The 22,926-nt window shown below is 53.3% G+C and overlaps 6 protein-coding genes across 6 annotated transcripts; 4 read left to right on the top strand and 2 right to left on the bottom strand.

The window, feature by feature from the left end:
- Positions 1-558: 558 nt before the first annotated feature.
- CORC01_11662 (uncharacterized protein) lies at positions 559-1,404 on the bottom strand (the record flags this gene model as incomplete). Its single annotated transcript, XM_022623284.1, has 3 exons — positions 559-600; positions 683-926; positions 1,034-1,404. 3 exons carry the CDS (start codon positions 1,402-1,404, stop codon positions 559-561), a joined length of 657 nt encoding a protein of 218 aa, XP_022470191.1.
- A 2,891-nt stretch (positions 1,405-4,295) lies between these two features.
- Positions 4,296-5,946, top strand: CORC01_11661 (uncharacterized protein; the record flags this gene model as incomplete). The annotated part of the gene is made up of 2 exons (XM_022623283.1): positions 4,296-4,484; positions 4,615-5,946. 2 exons carry the CDS (start codon positions 4,296-4,298, stop codon positions 5,944-5,946), a joined length of 1,521 nt encoding a protein of 506 aa, XP_022470190.1.
- A 3,259-nt stretch (positions 5,947-9,205) lies between these two features.
- CORC01_11660 (uncharacterized protein) lies at positions 9,206-9,613 on the bottom strand (the record flags this gene model as incomplete). The annotated part of the gene is made up of 3 exons (XM_022623282.1): positions 9,206-9,280; positions 9,357-9,507; positions 9,576-9,613. 3 exons carry the CDS (start codon positions 9,611-9,613, stop codon positions 9,206-9,208), a joined length of 264 nt encoding a protein of 87 aa, XP_022470189.1.
- Positions 9,614-10,199: 586 nt separating this feature from the next.
- On the top strand, positions 10,200-10,981 carry CORC01_11659 (mitomycin radical oxidase; the record flags this gene model as incomplete). The annotated part of the gene is made up of 3 exons (XM_022623281.1): positions 10,200-10,334; positions 10,406-10,664; positions 10,743-10,981. The coding sequence occupies 3 exons, from the start codon at positions 10,200-10,202 to the stop codon at positions 10,979-10,981; spliced, it is 633 nt and encodes a 210-aa protein (XP_022470188.1).
- Positions 10,982-12,272: 1,291 nt separating this feature from the next.
- CORC01_11658 (fungal specific transcription factor) lies at positions 12,273-12,590 on the top strand (the record flags this gene model as incomplete). Its single annotated transcript, XM_022623280.1, has 1 exon — positions 12,273-12,590. One exon carries the CDS (start codon positions 12,273-12,275, stop codon positions 12,588-12,590), a length of 318 nt encoding a protein of 105 aa, XP_022470187.1.
- A 5,086-nt stretch (positions 12,591-17,676) lies between these two features.
- Positions 17,677-18,582, top strand: CORC01_11657 (superoxide dismutase; the record flags this gene model as incomplete). The annotated part of the gene is made up of 3 exons (XM_022623279.1): positions 17,677-17,748; positions 17,808-18,006; positions 18,056-18,582. 3 exons carry the CDS (start codon positions 17,677-17,679, stop codon positions 18,580-18,582), a joined length of 798 nt encoding a protein of 265 aa, XP_022470186.1.
- Between the last annotated feature and the right edge of the window lie 4,344 nt (positions 18,583-22,926).

Raw genomic sequence — 22,926 nt, 5'->3', positions numbered from 1 at the left:
TGCCTGGGCCTGAGCCTTTTTTCGGCCATTGGGTCTCCTGCCAACCCCGCCTATGAAGAACTCCCCTCCTTACAAACCCACCGGAAGCTACTCGAGGGCGCATTATGCAGCTGCCTTGTCAGTGACAGAGCCACCCTGGGCCCATCTGCAGACTTCAACAGCATGTGCGGTGCCCGCGGATGTGTGGTGCCGCAATAAATCTTCGAGCTTAGATGCCGTTCTTCCGTAAGCCCCACCCCCGTGGGCATCCTCGTGAGACTTCCATGCCGTGGTAAATACTTATCCGCAGACTCTGGATGAAGAATTCGGAGGCATATGGGGGTATCGGAGCGCCAGTCAGGATGCTTCCCCCGTAGGTCCTCATTTCCAAAGCCCTGCCTGTAATCCATATATGTGATATGCTCAACCGATGTGCCAAGCCACAAAGTTGAAGCCTCCGGCAGGGCAGTGAAGCATATAGCCAGGTCGTACCGATAACACCTTCCGCTAGACAGTTCGTGCAGCAGCGGAAAGGTTAGGCTCGTCCAATGTTTGAAGTAAATCAATCCATAGCCGCTTTCATACAACCTTATCAAACAGTTCCTGGATGGGTTTCGCAGCCTATAACGGCGGGGGTTAGGAATCGATGCAAAGCCAAAGCCAAAAATGAAAAAAATTCCCATCGAAAACACGTGTTACTTACATCGATAAACTTTTCCAAGTCTTTGTCGAGGTTGGCCAGATCGTCCTTGCGCTTCTTGTTCTCAGCGATAAGCTTCTGCTTTCTTCCTACCAGCTCCAGCCTCTGCTGCTCGAGGGTTTCTCGTTCCGCTCGCTCGTGGCCGATTCTCGCTATCATCATGGCGTCCTCGTCGTCCTCGGCGTGCTCGGGTTGCTGCGCGATAAAGTCTTCGACGGGAATAAGCGGCAATTTCTGGTAGGTGTGGCTAGTGGTCGAAATGTGAGTACAGAACTATTTGCCTGCCGAGAAAACCATCCCTCTCTCTCTCTCTGTTTCTATCTTCGCCTGCCACGGAGAAATAAGAGCTCTTACTCGTAGGATTCGCAAGCCTCGATCTCGCCCTCGAGATGCCGTTGCTCGTAGTACAGATTCTGCAGCTGGAGGTGCAGGCGGTCGACCTCGTGCCGCGCCTCGGCCGTCTGGGCCTTGGTGTCCCTGGCGTTAAAGTTGGCGGAGCGGTGCAGCCCACGGAGGTGCGAAATGTTGGTGAGGAGCAGCTTCTGTTCCTTGGACAGGGCCGCTCGGAGGTCCGGCGACGTTGGCCCCGATTCTTCCGCCGCCGCTGCCGCTCGCGTGATTTCGGTGAGGAGGTGCAGGAGCTTCGCGGCCTGGTCTTGGGCGTAGCCTGAGGTTTGGAGGACCGCGCCGAGCTTTTTATCTGATACTAGCTCGTTGACGACCATGGTTGCGGTTTTGCGTCCGTGGTGCGAGTGTTATGCGGTGAAAGTGTGACGGGAAGGAAGGAAAGAACTGGATTGATAGCTGTGTCGACCGTGGACCGGCTTCTTGATTCGGTCGGCGCGTCGATTCGTTGATCGGTAGAGCGGTTCGCGAGCTTCGGGGTGGGTTGGGGTGTATTCCTCGCACGCACGAGGCTGAAGGATCGTGATTGGGCGATTCAACGAATGAGAGACGCTGCTCGACTTGAAATGGACGGTTTGCGCAAACAGACGGGGGAACGCAGCCTCGTGATTGCTTGCAGTGGCTGGTGCTAATTGAGTGCGTCTTGAGTAAGTATTGATCTCGCTGCTTCTGACGCTTTGCAATGTTAGTTTGGCGCACCGTGGCGGACGTTGGAAAATCAATGCAGCCGCCGGGCGAGGGACCGTGCTCTAGCTCCAACAACGAACAACCGCCGTTCAGCGAAGGGAGCCTAGGGAATCTACAAACCACCACGCTCTGCTGGTTTCTCACGGCTTTGGACGAATTCGTGCTTGGGCCGATCTCATGGGTTCAAGACACGGACGGGCCGTAGGGTCGGGAATGAGCCGTATGTTTGGTGAAGCACATGCTGGGCCGAACGCTAGGCAAGTGATACCAGAAGGTGGGGGGCTGGCTCCAGGTTACCCATTACACATCTCGAGGGCACGCCGTACAGTGTACTTGACTAGCGAGTGAGAAGCCTCATCGCATAGGTAGCGCATTGGAGCTACCTTGGAGACCACGGTCCTAAGAGTCTAAGACGGCAGAGGTGGTCTTGGGTTGCCATCACAAGGCACGCTAAGGCGGGGTCCCCAATGTCGAGCGTCATTTTCAAGCCTTTGGACTGTCGTGCTGCCGCAGACTAGGTATGCATCAGAATGAGGAGGGTTTTCTCGCCATGGGTGCAAGAGAGAGCCGTCATTACCACATTTACTGTGGCCATTTTCAACACAGATGACAACTGATGGATTTCCGAACTGCAACCATGAGCTCTTCAAGTAAGATCTTGGAGCTCTTTCATGCACATGCTTGGCCGTAGGCTCCCCCACCCACTCAGGGATCATTGGAATATGCTCAAATGAGAGCATCTTCACACTTGCTCGACCACAAGGGCATTGACAGCCGCTGGTCGTCATCCCAAGGCTTGGTCTTGGACATGGAAAGGCAAAGTCGGCAATGGATTGCATATTGGCGTACGTAGTAGTCGCATTTCGGAGATCTTAGACTGATCTGTACCTTGGTCTCCTGCAGTGTTTCGCAGGCGGCAGCAGTAAGCGCACCCGTGGACCTCTTTTTTCCTTAGGTACCTTACTCTTTCTTCTTCGTCACCCTCCGTCCTTTGTGGAGACCGGCGCGAGGGACGCATGACGACAATTGGGTGGCGCGCATCAAAGGCAGGCAAGGCCCGCCACGCCACGGCACGCGTGCCTCATATTGGGGCCGAAGTTTACCGGACTATGCAGGCGGCAGACGCAGTACCCGCTCGGGACAGCAAAGCGAACCGCACGGAGTGGGCTCGATAGGGAAGCAGCAAATCACACCTTCCCCTTCTCACTCTTTGACATTCAGTGTTTGGTTTTTCTGCTACGCATTGCGCGGGCAGGAGTAATGTATTGCTTTCAAGTGCCTAATTAGCAACATGTCTCTTCTGTATTGGGGATTTCCGTCTGGTCCCTTGTTTGTATTGGACTCCCATTCTTCATCAAAATCTCGCCCCTCTCTCATGTCTACTATGTAAGTCTCTCTTGGCTCCACGTTGTTCCGATGGCGGATCGCATGTCTCTTTAGAGCTGCAGAAAAGCCCACATCCCCCGAGATGAGAAAGCCATCAACCCCGGTCTCTGCAAGGTACCTTACGAACACTCTATCACTTTCTTCGGCTTGGCTTGGGCGCTTGCTCAACTCGTTCTCGCAATTCCTCTGTTTCTCTCCCCTTTCCCCTTTCCCGAATCGCTCTCGGTAATTGGATACGAAATACCTGCCTCTTGCTACAACAAAGCACCCGTCCATCCTGCGATTCGCCTCCCGCTCTGTCTGTGTCTTTCTTCCTTGCCAAAGCTCCGTCTCGTTTCTCTTGGCTCCATTATTAAAAGTACCCAGACTCTACCTGTCTGCTTACTCTTCGGCGTATACACAACGCACGTGCAAAAAGGATCCGATCCGAGGAGCTCTTGTTATTCGCAACATAAGTCAGGTCAGGTCGCAACGAATTTCGCCATCCGATCCATCCCCTTACCCCAATAGGACACCAGGGTCCAGCTGTTCTAGCGATCTGCGGCCTGCCATTCTCCATCCTTACGCCCCGGCCAATCCGATTTCCGCATTGTTGAGATCCGCCCGCCGCTCAACTCCCTCAACAGACTAGAACGCTTTTTTACTTCCTGGAGAAGCTACTTTACTCGGTCCCTTCTTTCGGTCTCTATCTGACTGACTTGCGTTCCCGTCTCCCCCTCCCTCACTCCCACCCTCCCTCCACTCTTCCACCACCCGCCCGCAACCTTCCGCCAAGTCCCTCCCCTCCCGTTAGGTGTGTAAGCCAATAATTGCCATCGCCTCCCGCCCGTGGGCTTATCCGTCAACATCGACTCGTCCCGCAATCTACAAACCATACAACGCAAACTCCTCTCACCCAAAAACCGCATATCTTCAGTGTAACACAACCAAAACCACAACTGCGGGACCACTCTTGCACGTGTAAATCCATACGAAGGCGAAAGCAAAGTAGTTCGACCTTCGGAATCCCACCAGCCTTTACTTGGCTGCGGTCTTCACCGCCGAGCCCCGAACCTTGTTTTCGTTTGAAGCATAGCCGAAGTGCTTCCGTTGATATCTCCGTCTTGTTGTCGGCTGAGTTATGGAATCCATTGCCAACATGGCTTCTCTCCAATCACCTTGTAGCGGCGCCGCCATCCAGGACGACGACGACTTCACGACTGCAACCTCCTCCGGAGCTCAGACTGACGGCTCCGAACTCGCTCGGAGAAGACGACACTCCTTTATTCATAGACGCAAGTCCATTGTGAACCAAATCATGGACGGTGAGGAGCACTTGCTACTCAAGGTATGCTCAACTGTATTTACATACATCGCTTGCTGTTGGTGTTGGCGTTGCTCCCCTATTGAGAAGTTGGGGGACAAGAACAATTCGGACTTGGAGAGAAACGAAACGTGCTGACAATGCTTCTCAACAGGTTGACCTCTTCCTGACCGAATTGGAACGTCGCCTCGAATTCCTCGAAAACTATGGCGAGCTTACTTTCGACTCGAGCATATCTCGCGCCTTTTCCACCCTCCAGACCGTCCGCGCCCGCTGCTCCCATGCCTCGGAGGAGGTCCTCGGCGCCGGCCGCAGGCGCCTGCACATCATGGTAGAGACCCTCGAGGCCCGGTACCATGGCGCCCTGGCTTCAGCCGAGTCCCTGAACGAGAAGGCCCGCGTCGGCATCGAGCTCCTAGACGACATGCTCACCGAGTTTGAGAACAAGGCGCACAAGTTGCGGGAGCAAGGTCTCGCCAATGCGGCCGACACGGCAAGCGCCTTCATGAGCGAGGGCCGAAGGGTTGTGGACGAGAGCATCGAGCTCGCGCGGGAGGTCGTCGACGAGGGTATCGAGAGGGCCATGCGCGCCGCTGAGAGTCTGGAGGAGAAGATTGCCCTCGCCGTCGCGAGGGCTAGGGAGACGAAACTCATCACCTATGACGACCTCCCTGTGCCGTGGCGCATCAACCCGCATATTCGTGATGGCTATCGCTTCACCGAGTCCAAGCTCGAGTGCATTTGGTCGGCCTTCCGCCCCTCCAACGAGCTCGTCAACATTTGGTCCCATGCCATCGGCCTCTTCATCGTCCTCGCCGTCGCCCTCTACTTTTACCCCCGCAATATCAACTTCCAATTTAGTACCAAGACGGACGTCTTTGTCGCCGCCGTCTTCTTCTTCACGGCCTGCCTGACGCTGGTTTGCTCAACAATCTGGCACACCATGAACGCCGTCGCCGACGTTGACGCCATCAGCATCTTTGCATGTGTCGACTATACGGGCATCTCGCTGCTCATTGCAGCGTCCATTGTAACGACCGAGTACACGGCCTTCTACTGCGATCCGGTCAGCCGCTGGCTGTATATGGGCACGACGGCGGTGCTTGGCATCGGCGGCGTCATTCTCCCCTGGCACCCGACCTTTAATGGAGCCGAGATGGCTTGGGCCCGTGTCGCATTTTTCTGTGGCCTCGGCGCGACAGGGTTCCTGCCGATCCTGCAGCTCTACTTCTCCCACGGACCCGAGTTCGTTTGGGAGTTTTACACGCCGATTGCCAAAAGTATCTTTGTGTACTTACTCGGCGCTTTTGTATACGCGAGCAAGATTCCCGAACGCTGGTGCCCCGGCATGTTTGACTACATTGGCGGAAGCCACAACCTGTGGCATTTGGCGGTTCTCGGCGGCATCTTGTTTCACTACACGGCGATGCAGTCATTCTTTGCGAATGCCTTTAGGCAGGCTCAGGGAGAGTGTTCCGCATTTTGAGATTCGACGCGTGGACGCATGCCCCGCTGACTTGGGCTCGCTTCGATCTGTCCAGTGTATTCTGCGATACGCATGACAGTACGACTCTCAACAGAGCCTTTTGATGCGGCTATATTTGTCCCTATTTCTTGAGGATATCAGTGTTTGGAGTCCTAAGCCGTTATCCGCTGTTTAAAACCCGCAACGGTGGGAATCTGCAAGAGCTGCTTCTATTGCTCTTCCCCTCAAAACGCCGCAGGTTCCATCCGGTGCCTCTCGGTGCTTTGTCCGTCACTTTGGATTGAGGTAGCCTACCTAGGCATCAGCGTCGACTTCGGCAGCCATCGATGTGAAGAAGATGCGCTATCACCTCGGGACTTTCATTTTCTGGTAGCCAGGAGGTGGAAACGACAGGTCGCCAGGATGTCGATGTTTGTCAAACCACGGAACTTCCAGTATCTCGTGCGGTGGACGAGACACTGCTATTCCCAATGAATTAGCATGATCCCGCTCCGCCTAGCAGGCGACCCCCCATCGTAGGAACCTGGAAGGCGACCTCCGGAACAAGAAGCAGCCCGCCACCGAAAAAGGTTACCATCTTGGTGCTGAGCAATCCGTCGGGATATCACCTTGCATCGCCATGCTTTGTCTATCGACAACTATGTGGGCATATAGATTAGAGTGCAATGTCTAATAGCATAGAAACTAGAAACGGGGCCGAGACCCCCGTCCTTGTTAGAAGAATAGATACCCATCTATCTGAAGATTGGATCAACAATATCTCTATTTACCTTGTATCAGCCCTTCCGTTAGAAGGTTCTCTGGTTTGTGAATATGTTTTTCCAAAGACGAAGAAACTGTGCCAAGACCAAAAATACATTTCCGACCAATCGATCACTCCCTAAACTACCCTAAGAGACCAGCCGGGGTGCCTGGTGCGGTTGTGAAGTTATGGGTGAAGTCTGGGGAGTTATGTCTTTGTATGAACCTCGATCGAGACTTTCTCTTCAAGACCATTTACATGTCTTGTTTGAGTAAGCCCCAGGGATTACATAGAGGATGCATAAACGTCCCGATCTTATTCAAGGCTATACTGGTGGCCACTCTGGAGGCAAGCCCCAACTAGATGTGTTCCTACTGGATGGAGGCCATCGTGACGTAAGAACCACATCTGTTTACAGATTTTCTCTTCTCGCAAACATGAGATACATCAGTGCTTGAGAACCCACCATAGCAAACTACGACAGCGTCACCAACCAACCCTTCCACCAGCCTCACGGCCTGTTCTCGCCTTCACTGACATTATGCGCGGTCTCCCCCCCATTCACGTCCTTGAAGACAGCTGTGAAATCTGAGCGGGGTAAGTCGGTAAATCCGCAAGCGAGACGCTTCGATGCCTATAGCCTTGGTGTGAACGTCGGCTTAGGGTGGCCGTTGGTCAAGGCGATATCCGCGCCGGCCTCGATCTTGTTCACAGTGACGTCGGCGACGGTAAGGTCAGTGGCGGGCTCGGCGAGAGCCATTCTCGTGGGTTTTTGGGTACCCGTGGGTTGTCACGCTATGGGCCCCCATGGGTATTGTAATTTGGGGACCCAAGGGTACCCACGGGTTGAACTTGAGATTCTCGTGGGTTTTGGGTGCGTATATGCCATCTTAGTCAAGATCCCCATAGGTCATAATGAAATAAGTTCTTATGGATTTGGATCCCCATTACGGTTTCGGTCTCTAAGTGTTTTTGGCTGCCCGTGGGTACCCATGGGTTACCGTATTTTGGGTTCCCCATGGGTTTTTGGCTGCAGTCCTCATGGGTTTGCCTACTCATGGGTTTGCCTACTCATGGTTTGAAGTTGAAATACTCCTGGGGATTTGGGCACCCATAGATCATCGTGGTCTGGGCATATCTAGCCCTCAACATTGATCTAAAATTGCATAGGTTACTTCGTCGTCCACAATTACCCTAGGCTGCTTTATACGTTGGAAACATCATTCTTCCATGTCTTGACGTTACTCTAGCTCTTTCAAGCAACGGAGTCCATAAAACCCAGCCGGCTTCTACGATTTGTGGCCATCCTCCCGAGGGAAAGCAAGTCTAACGAAGGAGTTCCAAGGATTGTTAAGCTAACTAAGGCGACGTAGGGACTGCGAAACAAAGCTTTGCTTTTCTTCGGCCGTTCGTTCCGCTGGAACATCTTCATCGTCGCCCACCCGAGCGGGAGGAGCAAGACGAGGAGGCTCCGTAGCCCGCCCCATCAAGGTCAAAAAGCAAAAGAACATACAACACCAGGTATTCGCTGGTCGTCACCGACCCAACTACTAATCCGGCCCTCATTAGCTTATCTATGGGAGAGCGGACGGGATCCCGAGTTTTCCAATGGGTATGGTCGTATGTGGTTGTTTGAGGGCATCGTGATGTCCTTGTTCGTACACAGCAAAGCAAAGGGAGTGCAATCACAACCCACATTGGCGCGAATGTCACTCGTTGGGGAAGCGACTTGGAAACGTAAAATATCTGGGTTGATACTGCTGAATTCACTTTTAAAGCAAAAATGAGAGGGGGACTTTGAGGTCGTGAAGTTCATTCTCGCGGTCTAACTCGTCTCCCCTCTCGGCCACCAGAGTCGATCTCCCCTATTGTCAAGGGCTTCACATCCCTGGGAACTTACGGAGAGATGAACGAAAAAACTCAGCAAGTTTGGCCGATGTTGATCTCCGTGCAATGCTTGAGGATGACGAGGTTCTAGAATCCAGCCACGGTCCCAGCTCCCAGGTTACCCTTGAGGCCCGCAACAAATCGCCGTTATTGTGGTCAGAATCGGGTTTAGAAATGATACCAATTCGTTTCCACGTCTGCGTTATAGAGTCAACCCTCTCGCCTACAACCAAAAATATACGAATTGCGGTGGTGGGTCGGCCAAGTCAGAGCTTCGGAATGACTGCAGTAGCTTCGCATGGTCCTCACATAGCGCGTGTGTTACGGAGAGCTTATACCTGCTCATTATATGCGAAACTCCGCGCGAGCCTCTAAAAAGAATATCTTTCGTACATCGACTCCATGCTCATGCTCTTCATAGCAATACGCTACAAGTACAAGCTCGGCCCTAGGCTACGTACGACCCTCCCACAACAAAGCTACCCTCTTATGGCCAGCAAACCGTCGCAATCAGAGGCCGGCCTTAGCTACGCCGTACAAAAATCAACGTGATGCCAAACGCCAGGAAACCGTAATGTCTTTTGATGCCATGTTCTGCACTCCAACACCTCCATCTCCTCTCTCCTATCGTTACAATGCGATCGCGCCTCGTCGATTCTCCCGGACGTGGAGAAGACCCTGTAGGCCGCAAAAAACGAAGAAACCCTAAGGCAGAGGGTCAGTTACATGATCCCTCAAAGGTCCTCCAATACTGATATGCGCAGGGTGGCGTTTGACTTACGACATAGATCATCACAGAAACGAAGATGGTGCCTGCGACAGCGCCACCGTCCTTGGGGTCTTCTTCACTGCCCACGAGCTCGGGGTGATTTTGCTTAAACAGAATGCCGAGGACACCGAGGATAACGATCGCGAAGACGGAGATGACAGTGCTACCAACGTAGACAAGTTAGTTTCCGAGCTCAAGGGGAGGGTGGTCCGTATCTTGGGAGAAGCGCACCATTGCCATGCTTGCATGGCACTGACGACGGGTTTCATATTTGCGGTTTGCGACGGGCGCCTTGCTTCCTGGTTGTGTGTCTGATGGAGCGCTGATGCGTGCTTGTTGCGTCGTGATGGGTGTAGCAGCCGTGAAGGCAATGGTCGAGGCTGATGCTGTTGCTATCTCGCCGAGCTCCACACTGGTTCGGTGACGTCCACTAGTCTTGCCTGACTAATCAGGCTTGAAGTTGAAGCCACATATACCCCACTACCTTTTGCACCGCCACTAAGGTAAAGCCACTCAGTCCAGCTCCATCCCAAGAACAACAAGAAGAACACCACCATAGGTCGGCGCCCCGGCCCCGAACGTGTACACCGGTGACCACGGCACCACGCCCGGAGCTGGAGATGACCTCAGAATCGACGTCAAGGTAAAGAATGCTTACTATTCTCATATCAATTCAAGGTTCCAATGTGTGTATATGGATTACTTGGGGGGTGTTCCCGAGCCTCTACAGAAGTCGGGATCTTCAAGCCATCCGTAGTGTCCAATTGAATAGGACTTGATTCTCTTGCTGCTGAAACCCTTGGCTTTTCTTGCAATTATTATAATCGGACTTCTTCCACGAATGCGCCACTCGCAATGAAGATCGTAAAGGTTCAGATAACGGCGTTCATGGACGTCCTAGGGCTGATGCAGGATCAAGCGTCGCCGATCTATCAGCGCGTCCAGGGCAGCAACGACTACACCGAGGAGTTACTCAATGTTCCATATACCGTCAACGTTTTTCTAATGCGTCTGCAGTTTTTACCCTGGATACTAACGCACTAGTGGCTACCGTTTTGAAGATCTTGGAGTTCTTCCAGACAAAGTTCGCAATTCGAGGATTAGGATTTACCGTACTCCCTAGACAATCCGGTATTGAGAACTGCGTGCTTATTGCCCTGGTGAATAGGTACGGACTATCGCTCAACCCATCAAAGCAAGTGGTCAGACTGGGCCCCGGGAACAGCTGTGGTCGATTTTACGATGCCCTGGAGAGGGAAGGGCGCGCGGTGACGAGAGAAGGCCTCGCAGTAGTCGGCATATCTGGACTCTTGACTGGTAGTACGTTTCCCGCTTTTATCTTTGCCAACACGAACCCCCGATTTGCTTTGACGACGAGGTGGTATGTGTGTTGACTAGGCCCTCCAGATGGCGTCTCCCTCTTTCCCGACAGCCGTGGCTTTTCCAGCGCCGACGTGGTTACCTTCGAGGTCGTTCTCGCCGGTGGCAAGGTCTCTGATGCCAACAACACTACGAACACGGATCTCTGGCATACTCTCAAAGGCGGCTCCAACAACTTCGGTATCGTCACGCGTTTCGATATGAACACGTTCCCGCTCCCTAATGTCGTCTGGTCCGGAAAGACTCCTCATAACTAAAGCCAAGCGGATGCTGCTCTCAGAGCCTATTACGACATCCAAGTCGAGCCGCTTCTCGAAAATTTCCCCGTTACTTTTGTTTGTATTCAGATGATTATCCATTTCATTAACTACAATACTATCGAATTCATCACGTTCACTGATAACATCAACTTTATTGGTCCATATTCAGCCGCCCGCTAGCTCCTTGTCAACGTTGGGCCAACCTCGGCAACGACGTCCCACTAGAATCTCACGGCAATGGCGACGGTGCCCATCATACCCGAGTTAATGCAAGCCAAAACGAAGCGGTGAGTCATACGAGTTCGATTTCTGAGAGATAAAGGGTTTGGTAACATGAGTGTTGTTTCCCTACCATGGAATTGAATGTGATAACATCAACATAAAAGCAGATAAGGACCTGTACAAGGAGAATGCCTCGCTGTTCTTCGCCCACTATTAGAATTCTCTCATCGAGGAGCATACCGCCGGTCTCTCGTGGAAACTCGTCACCCAAAACACAATTAGTGAAGCTAGTGGGAAGGGTGGCAACCCGGGCGGCTGGCGACTATCGGCGGTAGTCAGGCGATCGACACATCTCTAGTGATTTCAATGATATGGGGTCTTTGCCGAGGAAGTTTACGACTTTGTCGCCATCAGCGTATCTTTTCATCAGGATTGTCTCTAATCAATGTTTCAAAGATGACGCTTGCCGAAAGAGATACGAGGGCACCCAAAGAGCACAGTGACAACAAGACAGGAGGATCTGTCCCGAATACTCCATTCGCGCCGTTCGCAGCTTGTTTCGTTTCTCCGTCGGTAGCAGTCCTTGGTAAGCCGTCCATTTCATGCTGGTACGCAATAGTTAATAGAACCCGGCGCGCTGGATTAGTAGCGGTGTCTCTGGGCTGCTGGGCTGCTGGTACTCAAGTAAGATGCCCTCCTAGCTTCTATATGATCCATTTGCCACCAGTGATTCCTGGGAAGATGGCGCCCGGTGGAGCGACCGGCAAATTGCTACACTGAAGGAATGGTGCTTATGTCCTGTGCAGTACCTTCGAAGTTGTCCTTGAAAGGTATCCTCCCCTCCTGTCTCCCCGGAATCGGTCTTGCCAGAGACCGTCACCGTTTCTTGTAGCATTCTCAAGTCATGATTATACTCGAGTAGTTAACTACAGGTACCTTACCAAAAACACGATAAGGATGGTGGCCCGATCACCACTGCATCGGCCTGAGTCAACTCTTTTCTCTCCTTCCTTTTTATACTAGTTTCCCCGGGTCGCAGTTGTGGGACCTTACCTTCGCTGCCAAGATGCCGCATCTCTTCCGAGTGCTGCGCGACATCTCTCAGCGTTATATTGAGCTCGGCGTTTCCAGGCAGCTCTGGGACCAGAGCCTCGCCGTCCCACAAATGGACGCCGACCTCGCCGCCCTCGGGTCTCCTCATACCGGCGCATACGGCACGAGATGGATACAGCAGAACCAGCAACCGAATCTACCCGATGAATTTAGCGAGGGCTCGATGCAGCCCGGCGACGATGCAGGGGCGAGCACCGATGGGCTGCACCTTGTCCAGCACCCGTTAAATTCGGTGCTGGGCATGAGTAACGGGCCGCAGCTGGAGGACTGATCTTACAGTAGATAGGGGCCTCTGCGAATAGAAGCTTAGCCAGCCGGGATCTCCAGCTGGACTGGAGCTCTTATTTTTACAAGATTACACTTCCCGGCGTACGGCATTTTAACACGAAGTTAGCTATGTAGCATGTCTCTTTCTGAATAATATGCCGACTGGAAAGCGGATAAATTAGCCACCGTCGGAACGGACAGAAGCTTCACCGGAAGCACGGTGCGGGTCACTTCCCGGCCTGGGTGGAGCCGCTCGCGAGTCTTTGCCCGGACCTCTGCTCCGCAACTCAATCATCCTGTTGCGCACACATGTCCATCTCTACACCAAAGAAGCTTTAGATTCAAGACCGACTCAATTCGTTAGCCTCCCTGCGAAGACTTTTTAGACACCCGCCTTGCGTCGCCGGACCTGGACGGATGTGGCTCTTCCCGAATCTTGAGATGCATCAGATCTTCCTCGTGAGATCGCAGACCCTTGCCCGATCCACCGTAGCATGGGGGAATACGAAAGTCTGTCGGCGACTACGGATACACGTGTGCACTCGTTAGCTGCTTCAGGTCAGGTCGGAAGGATCCGACACGGCCAGTCCAGATAGACTTTCACGATAGGCAAAGTCGGCCCCAAAAGGTTTCGTCTGCCCAGAACCCTGAAGCCTGCCAAAACCTGAAACACGATCTTCTATCCCGGCCTTGGGCGATATGAATTACTGGAAATGAAGGCGGAATTTTCAAGCGCAAATGCTGCTTTCGGTCGGAAGGGGGAAGAAAGTAGATGAGGAGGCACACGGAATAATGTCAGGGCTAGCGTACCATGAATCGAGCCCGGGGCGGGTCTGGGCTGGACGTGCTAACCGTCACCTGACGCCTTGGAACGGTGCTATGCCATCAACTGGAGGCTCTGCTCAAAGTCCGACGATTCCAGGCGTTGGGTGTGGAGTAAACGGTGCATCGATGTGGAAGAAGCTTAAATCCCAAATATCGAATGCCAAGAGACGGCCGTTTGTCACCGGCGCTGACAGGACAGGGCAGCGGCAGCAGTTCGCCTGATGGGGGGGGCGCGCTTGGGGGGGGGGGGGTTGATTAGCGGTATCTGTGCCTACCTTGGGCACCTAGGCACCTTAGTAGTCTGGGATAGAGCTGGCAGCGTCGGCAAACGGCAGGGCCGCGAATGTGTTCATCGCTTGGGCAGGGATATGACAGGCTGAAACAGGACTTTCGACCCAGAGGGTTGGTGGGGGTGGTCCCACTTGGACGGAACGACTTTGCCAAGCTTTTTTGATCGCCAGATTTTGCTTCTCTTGAAACGCTGGCAGTACACGGATGCTCTCAAAATGGTGAACAAACAGACCTTGAACCTGTCTTTTGTGCATCCACAAAGCCTTCCCAATTGGGACCATGTCCTCGTCCTGTACCTGAGTTGCGTATTCAACCAAGCGTTGACCTTGGTCATGTCGGCAGAACAACGTTCTGACGATGATGGCACGGAGGTGCCTATCGCGCAGAGGGACGATAGCCGTTACTGTTGCATGGCGAAAAGAAGGTGCGAGGTTGACAGGATGAGATGAGGAGGCGGGCACGCGGTGTGAAGATTACAGCGCCCTTGGAAAATCGCATACTGTCCGTAACTCTTAAGGTATTATGCCTAAATAACCTTCTTTATATATATATATATATATAAAAGCGACTATGCACTATATAAGTCTGGAATTATATATTGGGCTTGTTAAGGATTAAAATCGCTAATAGCTAGTTATTATACCTTGTTATTCTTGCCCTAGAAATCCGAAAAGGGCGATGTAATCTTCACACCGCGTGGCGGGCTCATAATCCTTTCCCACACCAACCCAATAAGTTTTTTTGTCTTACAAGTGGTGACTGGCGACTGGCGACTGGCGACTGGCGACTGGCGACTGGCGACTGGCGACTGGTGCATGCATCGGGAAACCAGGATTGGGATGCCAATCAATCGAGACTAGCAGGCACGGCAGGGTCGCAGGCGATCGGCAAGGCACTGGCGCAGAAACTTCCCAGGCGGCCAGCGCTAGTGACGCCGCCCTTCGGCTCGGAATGGCACTTGAAACCTTTCAGCTAACCAGTGCGAGCGGGCGCGCATGGCAGCCTGCAGGGCAACATGGCGAGTCGTCGAGAATTATCATGCGACAAGCACTTCATTGGGGGTAATTTGGCAATTTGGGGGCATGGTGGCACAATACACACTCGCAGGTTGCCAGTTCGGGAAAGCAACCTAGACGGAGAAAGGGTGATGCTCCAGCGTCACGCTCCCACGACTTGTGCCCTTTCTCCTTGGTGGTTTGAGGCATGTTTGCGAGCTTCGCCAACGGATAATGGCCCGAGTCTCGTCCCCCCTTCCACCCCCACCCCCCTTCCCTGAAAGACTTCAGCAGCTTGTTTGCGCGCCAATTTCAAAGAGCGAAAATGAGCATGGTTATCAATACAGTCTAAGTGCATGGTCTTGGAAACGGGGCACCGTTGGTCTTGGGAATATCATCACCTACAACCGCGAGCTGGTCTGATGTGTTGGTCCAAATGGGCTGGACAAATTGCAAGGGCCCGAAGGGTGAAGGGGCTGGGGCTGCTTGCTGAAACATATTGGAAGGGAATCGGAAAAGGAAAAGAAAGCCATCCAGCCTTGGGGACGAAGAGCATTGTTTGGGTGGCATTTCTCATCAGACTTCCAGTGTCTACAGCTACCCCAAAAACTCTAGTCACCAACTCCAATTCTATTTGCGCCGACTGGCATGAAAGTGCACTTGAGATCCTGGGAGCCAGTTGCTCCTGTCAAGTTCCAAGGGACAGATACCTAGTGCATCTCGCAGAAGACGTTGTCTCTCACACACGCGTCCACTGGATTCCATGTGGTCAGTGTGAGTGACGGGCTCATTTGAGCGAAGGAGACAGCGCGCTTGGATGCAGCAGACATCTGGAAGAGCACCCGGGCTCACGCACGTCGTATGCCACTCACAATTCACATCAAAAGTGTCCGTAAGATAATTACTTTTCGGTGCAAGTTGGTTGGGTCTGGGGGCAGAGCCGGGATGCCTATGACGGGACAAGGTTCCATCGCTGCTTAAACGGGCACGCAGAGGAAGGCTGTCTGTCCACTGGCCAGCAGCCTACGGCGGCCTGAACCGAGACCCCAGGATCCCCTTGCTTCTCCACCTCTGGCCTACCTTACTCTAATCTCGACTGCCAGTTATTCCACTCCGGGGCCCCGGGCCATGTTCAACCCACCAACACCAACATCGCCAACACGAATTACCTCATCACCATCACCATCGTCGCCATCGCATCCCACCAACACCAACATAGCCCGTCACACGCACTCCGCCCGCAACGTCTCAGCGACAGTTTCTTTACAGAGTTCGCATGATTGTGGCATCAAGGGTCCAGGCCAGCTTCCGTTCGAACGGAAGCTCAACGCAGAGGCTCATTTCTATCAGTCGAACCAACAACAAGGTAGAATATCCCAGGAGGGAGGAGGCTGGATAAGGTAGCCGCCGCGACTGTCTCTGCCGATGTCTCTACCACATGTATATGCAAATATATACAAATACATTTTGTGGACTGACTAGTGACACTGCTTCACTGTCGTCTATGGGTCTCCCCCTCCACAGCCACCGCGGTACTCGTCAGCCTTGCTCTTTCAGCGGCTCTTTGCATGTTCAGCAACACGCATCTGCGTCACCCCAACAGCCTCCAAACTTGTGTTCGCCGTTGGCACGTTTCTTTCGAGCATGCAATTTATTTTTGATTAGCAGGGGCGTAATGGATCTCTCATGTGGCGCAGTGCATGGGAAACCAAAGTCAGACTCTGTACCTGCATGCCGGAGTTCCCAAGGTTCTCCGTACCCCAGTCTCGCCTGCCCTGTGGCAGCCAACGGATCTCCCTTACTAGGTACTGCCCTACGTGCCTCCCTCACTCCTGGCGCAAGCTCTTCTTCCCCCTCCGCACCAAACACCAAACATCAAATCCTAGCAGGCGAGATTCCAAATCGGGCAAAGCTGCCTACCTGGATTCGGTATTCTCTGTGCGTCCTTTTCCTCGCCTTGCAGCCCCTGCCAGCCCTTACAGCTACACTATCAAAAGGCCCGAGGTTGGTGCTTGGCTCAACCATGTCATGGAGAACTCACGTGTGTGGGACAGGGACAGAGTCTCTACGGACACCTACTATGCGTACCGTACGGAGAACTGAGATGGTGTTGCCTTCCGCTTCCCGTATGGTGGACCGACGTATCCGTACCAGTAAACTCCGTCGGCTATTGAGTTGAAGCAGTGGCCTGTGGCCCTGGTCGTTGAGCTGAACTTTCCTTTGCCCGTCACGACTCAACAGGACGTCCCTCCTGCCGCCCGCAGCCTCATTTGCCTCTTTGATGTCCTTCCAACCCCTGACCCTCCTCCTACCTCTTGCCCTCCATCATCTCTTCTCTCGTGGCACAGGGCGCACAAGGTCCACCCCGGCAGCGCAAAGCTTGGTTAAGTGTCCGTACCTCGCGAGGAAAACACATTCTTCTCCTTCGCCTACATGCGCCGACGGCTGGGTGCCGTTCTCATCCCCCCCCCGGTCGTACGTGATGGCTTGCTGCTCAAAGCATCCGATGTCGTGGCCTCTTATTGATTCTCGTTCCTTTCTTTGATTGATTTGAGCTAGCGCAGCTGGGGTGTCCTCACTATGCCGTTGGCATACTGCATACATACCTTACTGTACGTGTCAAGTTACCGTGACACTGGGGGGGCTGTCGTTGGTTCCATCCTCATCACATCTCGTGTGGGTGGGCCATAAAAGAGTCGCAACCCAACACCCTCTTATCGTTTGTAGATCTCTATTAGCTTTCCATCCTCAACCTACGCTCATTGACTCGCAGTTGGATCAACACTTGGTCTGGGCATTCCCACGGTCTCTTGTTCTTTAAGAAGCTCCAATCCCCTCTTGCCTCTCTTCTCTTTAAACCCAATTCCATCCGCTCGTTCTTGATCAACGCTCGTCACATCGCAACCAGTTCACTCCGGTTCTCGGCAACCTAGGATATCACAACAACAACAATAACAACATCATCATCATCATCACACAATGAAGACCTTTTCCATTGTCTCCGTCATTATCGCTGCGGCTGTCCGCTGCGTTGCTTCCCAGTCCACTGACGTATGTCACACACCTATAAATTTCACATGTTGATTCTAGTTGACTAACAGATTCCTCAGGATTTCGGTGATGTCAATCTCGCCGCTAACCCAGGTGGTAACGTTTACAAGGCTACGTTCCCCAAGAAGGCCTTCTTTCCGGGCCCGTTGAAGGGGGGCAATGTCCAAGGCTCCATCACGGCCATGCCTGCTCCGGATGGCAAGGGTGTCCAGTTTAAGGTCAAATTCTCAAACGTTCCCAAGGAGGGCGGTCCTTTCTGTAGGTTGCCAGTTGCTTGATTCCTCCAAATTCGACTAACAGCGATCAGTGTACCACGTCCACATCGATGCTGTTCTCAAAGATGGAAATTGCAGCAAGACGCTCGGTCATCTCGATCCTAAAAAGCGCGGCGAGACGGCCAAATGCGACCCAAAAAAGCCCGACTCTTGCCAATTCGGTGACCTCTCCGGCAAGCACGACCCCGTCAAAGGTAACCTCGAGAAGACCTACGTCGACCAACAGTTGTCCGTCGTCGAAGGCTCCGACGGCTTCATTGGCGGCCGCAGCATAGTATTCCACTTTGCCAACAAGACCCGTATCACCTGTGCCAACTTCAAGCCCGTTACCAAGACAAACACGCACAATACCTGCAACATCACTGAGCGGTCTATCAGTGAAACCGGCACCGGCACCATCCCCAAAGTTACCCCCTTGCCGACCAACTCCTCCGTACCGAACAACTCCACCGTGCCGAACAACTCCACCGCGCCGATCCGCGGTGACGCCTCGACCACCAGAGGCGGCTCCATTTCCCTCATGATTGCTGGTTTCGCCACTGTCCTGTTCGCCTTATGAGCAGGCGTCGCATGACCCTCTCCTATGTTTTGTGGAAGTCGACGAGTCCTTTTCACCTACAGTCAACCTGGATCATAACTGGCGTTTTTGAGCTTTGCAACGAGTGAGGAAGAGCGAGAACGGCGAGAGCGAGACTGCGCAGCGGGCCGATAGACATGGGAGGGAAAGTGGTAATCATGCGTCAATTGAAAGAGGCCTGGATCCAGGAAAGGGGAAATGGCAAACTGCACTTTAACAACCTTGTACATACTTCTATTTGATTGGGACATTACCTAGATGATACCAGGGGTCTACTATCTGGGTAGTCTCCAGAAAATAAAAGCCTCCTGACTCTCCTCACCATTTCTCATCAATGGCGTTCTTCCGCGACACCACACTTGAACCTCGGCCTGACCGCGATCAGTGAACTTGGAATGGTAACGTATGCGCGCATGCAGGCTTCGCTGGAATATTCTACACATTGCGCGAATGAACGTGGCATGCGAGGGGTAGGTGGGTGGGGGTGGACAGACGGGAAGGATCATGGCTAGCGATTCAACATCCGATCGAGGCACGTTAAGCTAAGAATGGTCGGTGTCTTCCATCATCGATGGCGCAAGCATACTGCCGCAAGGCCAAGGTCATCCAATTTCAGAGGTATAGAAACTTGCCATTGCGCGTCTCTTCAGGTCAAATTACTTGTTTATGGTGGTGTGGGAACGAACCTCTGGCAGCGATTTGGTTGCGAGTCAGTGTTTCTCTCTGGAAAGCCTCCGCCGTTTGCGCCGGTTGCTTGGGTCGCCCGCTGGAAGGGGTAATGGACGTCAGCAGGGACTGGGCCTGTTCGTTTGGGCGCACGTTGGCGATGACGAGGCGGGTTTGATGAAACCGAGGCAGAAAGGGCAAGAGAGTGGGAGGGGGGGGGGGGGGGGGGGGAGAGAGGGGCGGGGGGGGGGGCGGGGGGGGGGGGGGGGGGGGGGGGGGGGGGGGGGGGGGGGGGGGGGGAGGGGGGGGGGGGGGGGGGGGGGGGGCGTGAAGAAAAGGCACCGGATCAGGGGAACTGAGTTGGTGGGTGCTGACGTCGATGCGGGGAGGAGCTCCGAGAGACAGTGGTTTTGGGCGGCCTTCTCTGTGTCTCGTCGAGGTTCCTATGCTGCAAAAGCTTGACGGGATGGAAAACCGGTTGCTTAAAGTTTGATTGCGGTGTGTGTGTGTCTGTGTGTGTGTGTGTGTGCGTGTAAAGGGGGGTAGGGGAGATTTGACTTGACTACCGTTGGAAGGTAAAGTAAGTAAGTATCACGGTTTTTCGGCACTTCTCTTTGGTGAAGAACAACGCAGGACGCTGCCTCTCGCCCGGCCGTACCCAACTGGTTCGAGAGACCGAAGGGCACAAATTGGAGAGGAGAGAGCAACGGTTTGGAAAGATGTGACTCCACCCCAGGGTCCGATGGTTCGTAAAAGTGTGGAACGGATGCGCCCGGTTGCAGCGTGCCACTTCTCGGTGCTTGGGCTGCTGTTGGTTGGTTTCATGTGCTGCCATTGGACGATTTTCCGTTCCCCCAAGCGCCGGCGTCGGCGCCGGGTGCCGGCTCCGACTGGTGGGGCCGTCGTCGATATTGTTTCCCCCAGGTCAAGGTGGAGCTACCTTATCTTACCTTAGTCAGTCGGCGCCGGTTTGCCGCAGGTTGAGAGAGAGGTGGGTTAAGCGCCCAACCCAAAATGTCTCAGGTGGAAGATTTGTCTCTGGCAATTGTGCGGAAATGTCCGCCTCATGATCTACCGCGTCACGACGTCGCGGGCATTGTCATTTACCATTGTCCGCAGTAGTTCGAGATCTTTGACCCTTACTACGGCAGGACCGGGGGCGGAGGCCACCAGTTGCTCCGTGTGCCCATACCTAACCTCACGGAGAACGGTCCCTCGTTCAGACGCCCGCAAGCCGACATGCCTGGTTGATTCAGTAGGTAGGACGAATCCCATCTCATGCTTTTTCTCTTTTTTTTCGGTCCCGAGCGCGGCCGGCGAATTGACGCGCTCGAGGAGAAATTCTGCGCGTGATTTCCGGTCCGACTCCACATAGCATCCCCCTCGGGCCCCTCCCCGCCTCGCAGTGACTTGCCAGATTACAGGACTTTGACGACGAGGGAAATGGTACGTACGTCTTGGATTGATTGCGCAGTTTGCCAGAAATACTTCAATATAATACTCAATGGTCGTGCAAAGTGTCAACGTTTGACCTTTGTAGAGAGGTCTGGCGAGGCTACCAGACGAACTCAGGTACGGAAGCCATGGGGAGAGGCGTTATACATGCCAGTATGGTAAGTTCTGAGGACGCCGAGTTCATGATGATCTTCGGTAGAACAGCCCTCTTTTATTAACAGTTGAGTCTTTAGAAGGTCGAACTTGGCATGGCTGAGTTGCGAGATTGAGCCTTTCAGCTGCTGCTTGCCCTCCCTCGAGAAATCTGATCACGTCTCACCCCTCCACTTCATCCTCAACCTTTCGGTAACTCTTTGGGAAGTCTCGTTGTTCTGGTATAGAAAGAAAACGAAATGTGAGACGGGAAAGAACACGGAGCGGTGTGAGGGGAGCGTAGTTGGCCACAATCACACACGTCGACGTCGGTTAAAGGCTATTCGAGAATGACTGACCTTCTAGAACCTCTACTAAGGTAGACTGGCTAACACATCCGGCTTGAATCATATCTTATACGTATATCTCCTCAGTATTAAGGCTGGCCTTGTTGATCTGATAGTAGAGCTAGACGTGCTCGGCTATTGCGAGGCTGCAGGACACTCGAGATGACCGTATATCTGAGCCGCATATGGATAAGTAAGTAGTGTAAGCGTAGGGAAATATCAGCAGGAAACCACATATCGATAACCGTAGCTCTTGGTATGTTGAGATGTTCTCGGAGGGATGACTGGAATGTACCATACGAAGAATGGCTGATGCGCTTCTGATGGGTCGGTATCCAATGCTGTCGACTCAGCCAGACTGGATGCCTTGCTCCTTCCGGCGACGCCAACTTTCATGACTACCTGAGGTGTCAAAGCGTGGAAGGAAGAGGTGAGGCTTAATTATACATTTCATGCGATTGATAAATTTTGAAAGGACTTGAAAATTCATGCCTTCCAGTCTCGTGTGTGTGTGTGTTTGTGTGTGTATGTAGCTGGACGGTCTCTCTGCTGGCGCCTGCCTTGGGAGGGTTAAGAACGGTGTGAACCTTCCCTTCTTTCGATGAGACTGTCCGAAGCAGCTGCTCCAGGCCTCCAGCAAACCCGGGCCGTCGTTGCTTCCTTTTTGATATGCCTTCCGTTTGATCCCAAGTTCTCAACAACGCTGGCGTGGGCAGATAACACACTATACACGTATGGCGATATGTTGCCTTCTGTTGCGAGACTTCCTGGAGTCGAAGGGGAGGAAACGGGGCCCCTTTTCCTGAACAATGGTTTTCAAAGAGCCTGGGATTCTTATTTTCCCTCTCCAGCTCGTCAAAGACTCCCCCCTACCTAAGGTACCTATTGAAGGTTGATCTTCTGCCAGACGTCGGAGTCCACCAGCTTTCCTCTTCCATCACTGTGGTAGACCACTCGCCAGTCATCATCCATAATGGCCATCACCAACCACACCACTAGCAGTCATTCATCAAACCAAACTGCGAGAGCCGTATGATTGTGCATTTCGCTGAGAGATTAAACTCGACGGCTTCTGAGGTGCGTCAAATCCGAGTGTCGACCAGTCATCATCGCGAACGCGGCATTCCTGAGCAGTTTCAGCTTCACCACAAGTCGAGTATACCTGTATCCTCCTGCTCGTCCCGCGGTTCCAGAACGAGATACTATGCACAGAAATGCGACTTCGAGCTCACGACCGGCATCCACGAGCCTGAAGCAAGCGTGCCGTGGTTCTCGCATCACATGTACCGGTGCCCTGACTGGTGCAAACCGTCGACCTCTGAATCTCGAATCTATAGAGTTTGTGAGTTTAGCAGCCGAATTTGGCTTTGACATCTATTCGCACAGAGCTGCGATACGACACTTTCCAGAGCATGACTCAATTGACAGGACAGTTGAGACCCCGATCGACTCTCTCGCTCTCACGACCATGAGACCAAAGCCGGATTGCAGACCCGCTTACAGTCACGACCAGAGTATCTTTTGGTTGCCTCCAAAGAGTCCGCAGTGGCCAACAACGGATGCGAGAAGCGCAAGGGTGAGAGAAGATCAAACCCCTGAGTGGCATCTACGCACGCCATCCGGACCTGACTAGGTGTTGTAGCAGACACTCCGGAACACTACGAGCAACTGTGCCGAGCTAGGGTCTGTGGGAGTCAGAGCATGTTGGCAGGTTCCTTGCATCAAG

Source organism: Colletotrichum orchidophilum (genome assembly GCF_001831195.1).
Source record: "Colletotrichum orchidophilum strain IMI 309357 chromosome Unknown Scaffold_130.1, whole genome shotgun sequence".
Classification (NCBI taxonomy): Eukaryota; Fungi; Ascomycota; class Sordariomycetes; order Glomerellales; family Glomerellaceae; genus Colletotrichum; species Colletotrichum orchidophilum.
This window is presented reverse-complemented; position numbering and strand designations above follow the sequence as displayed.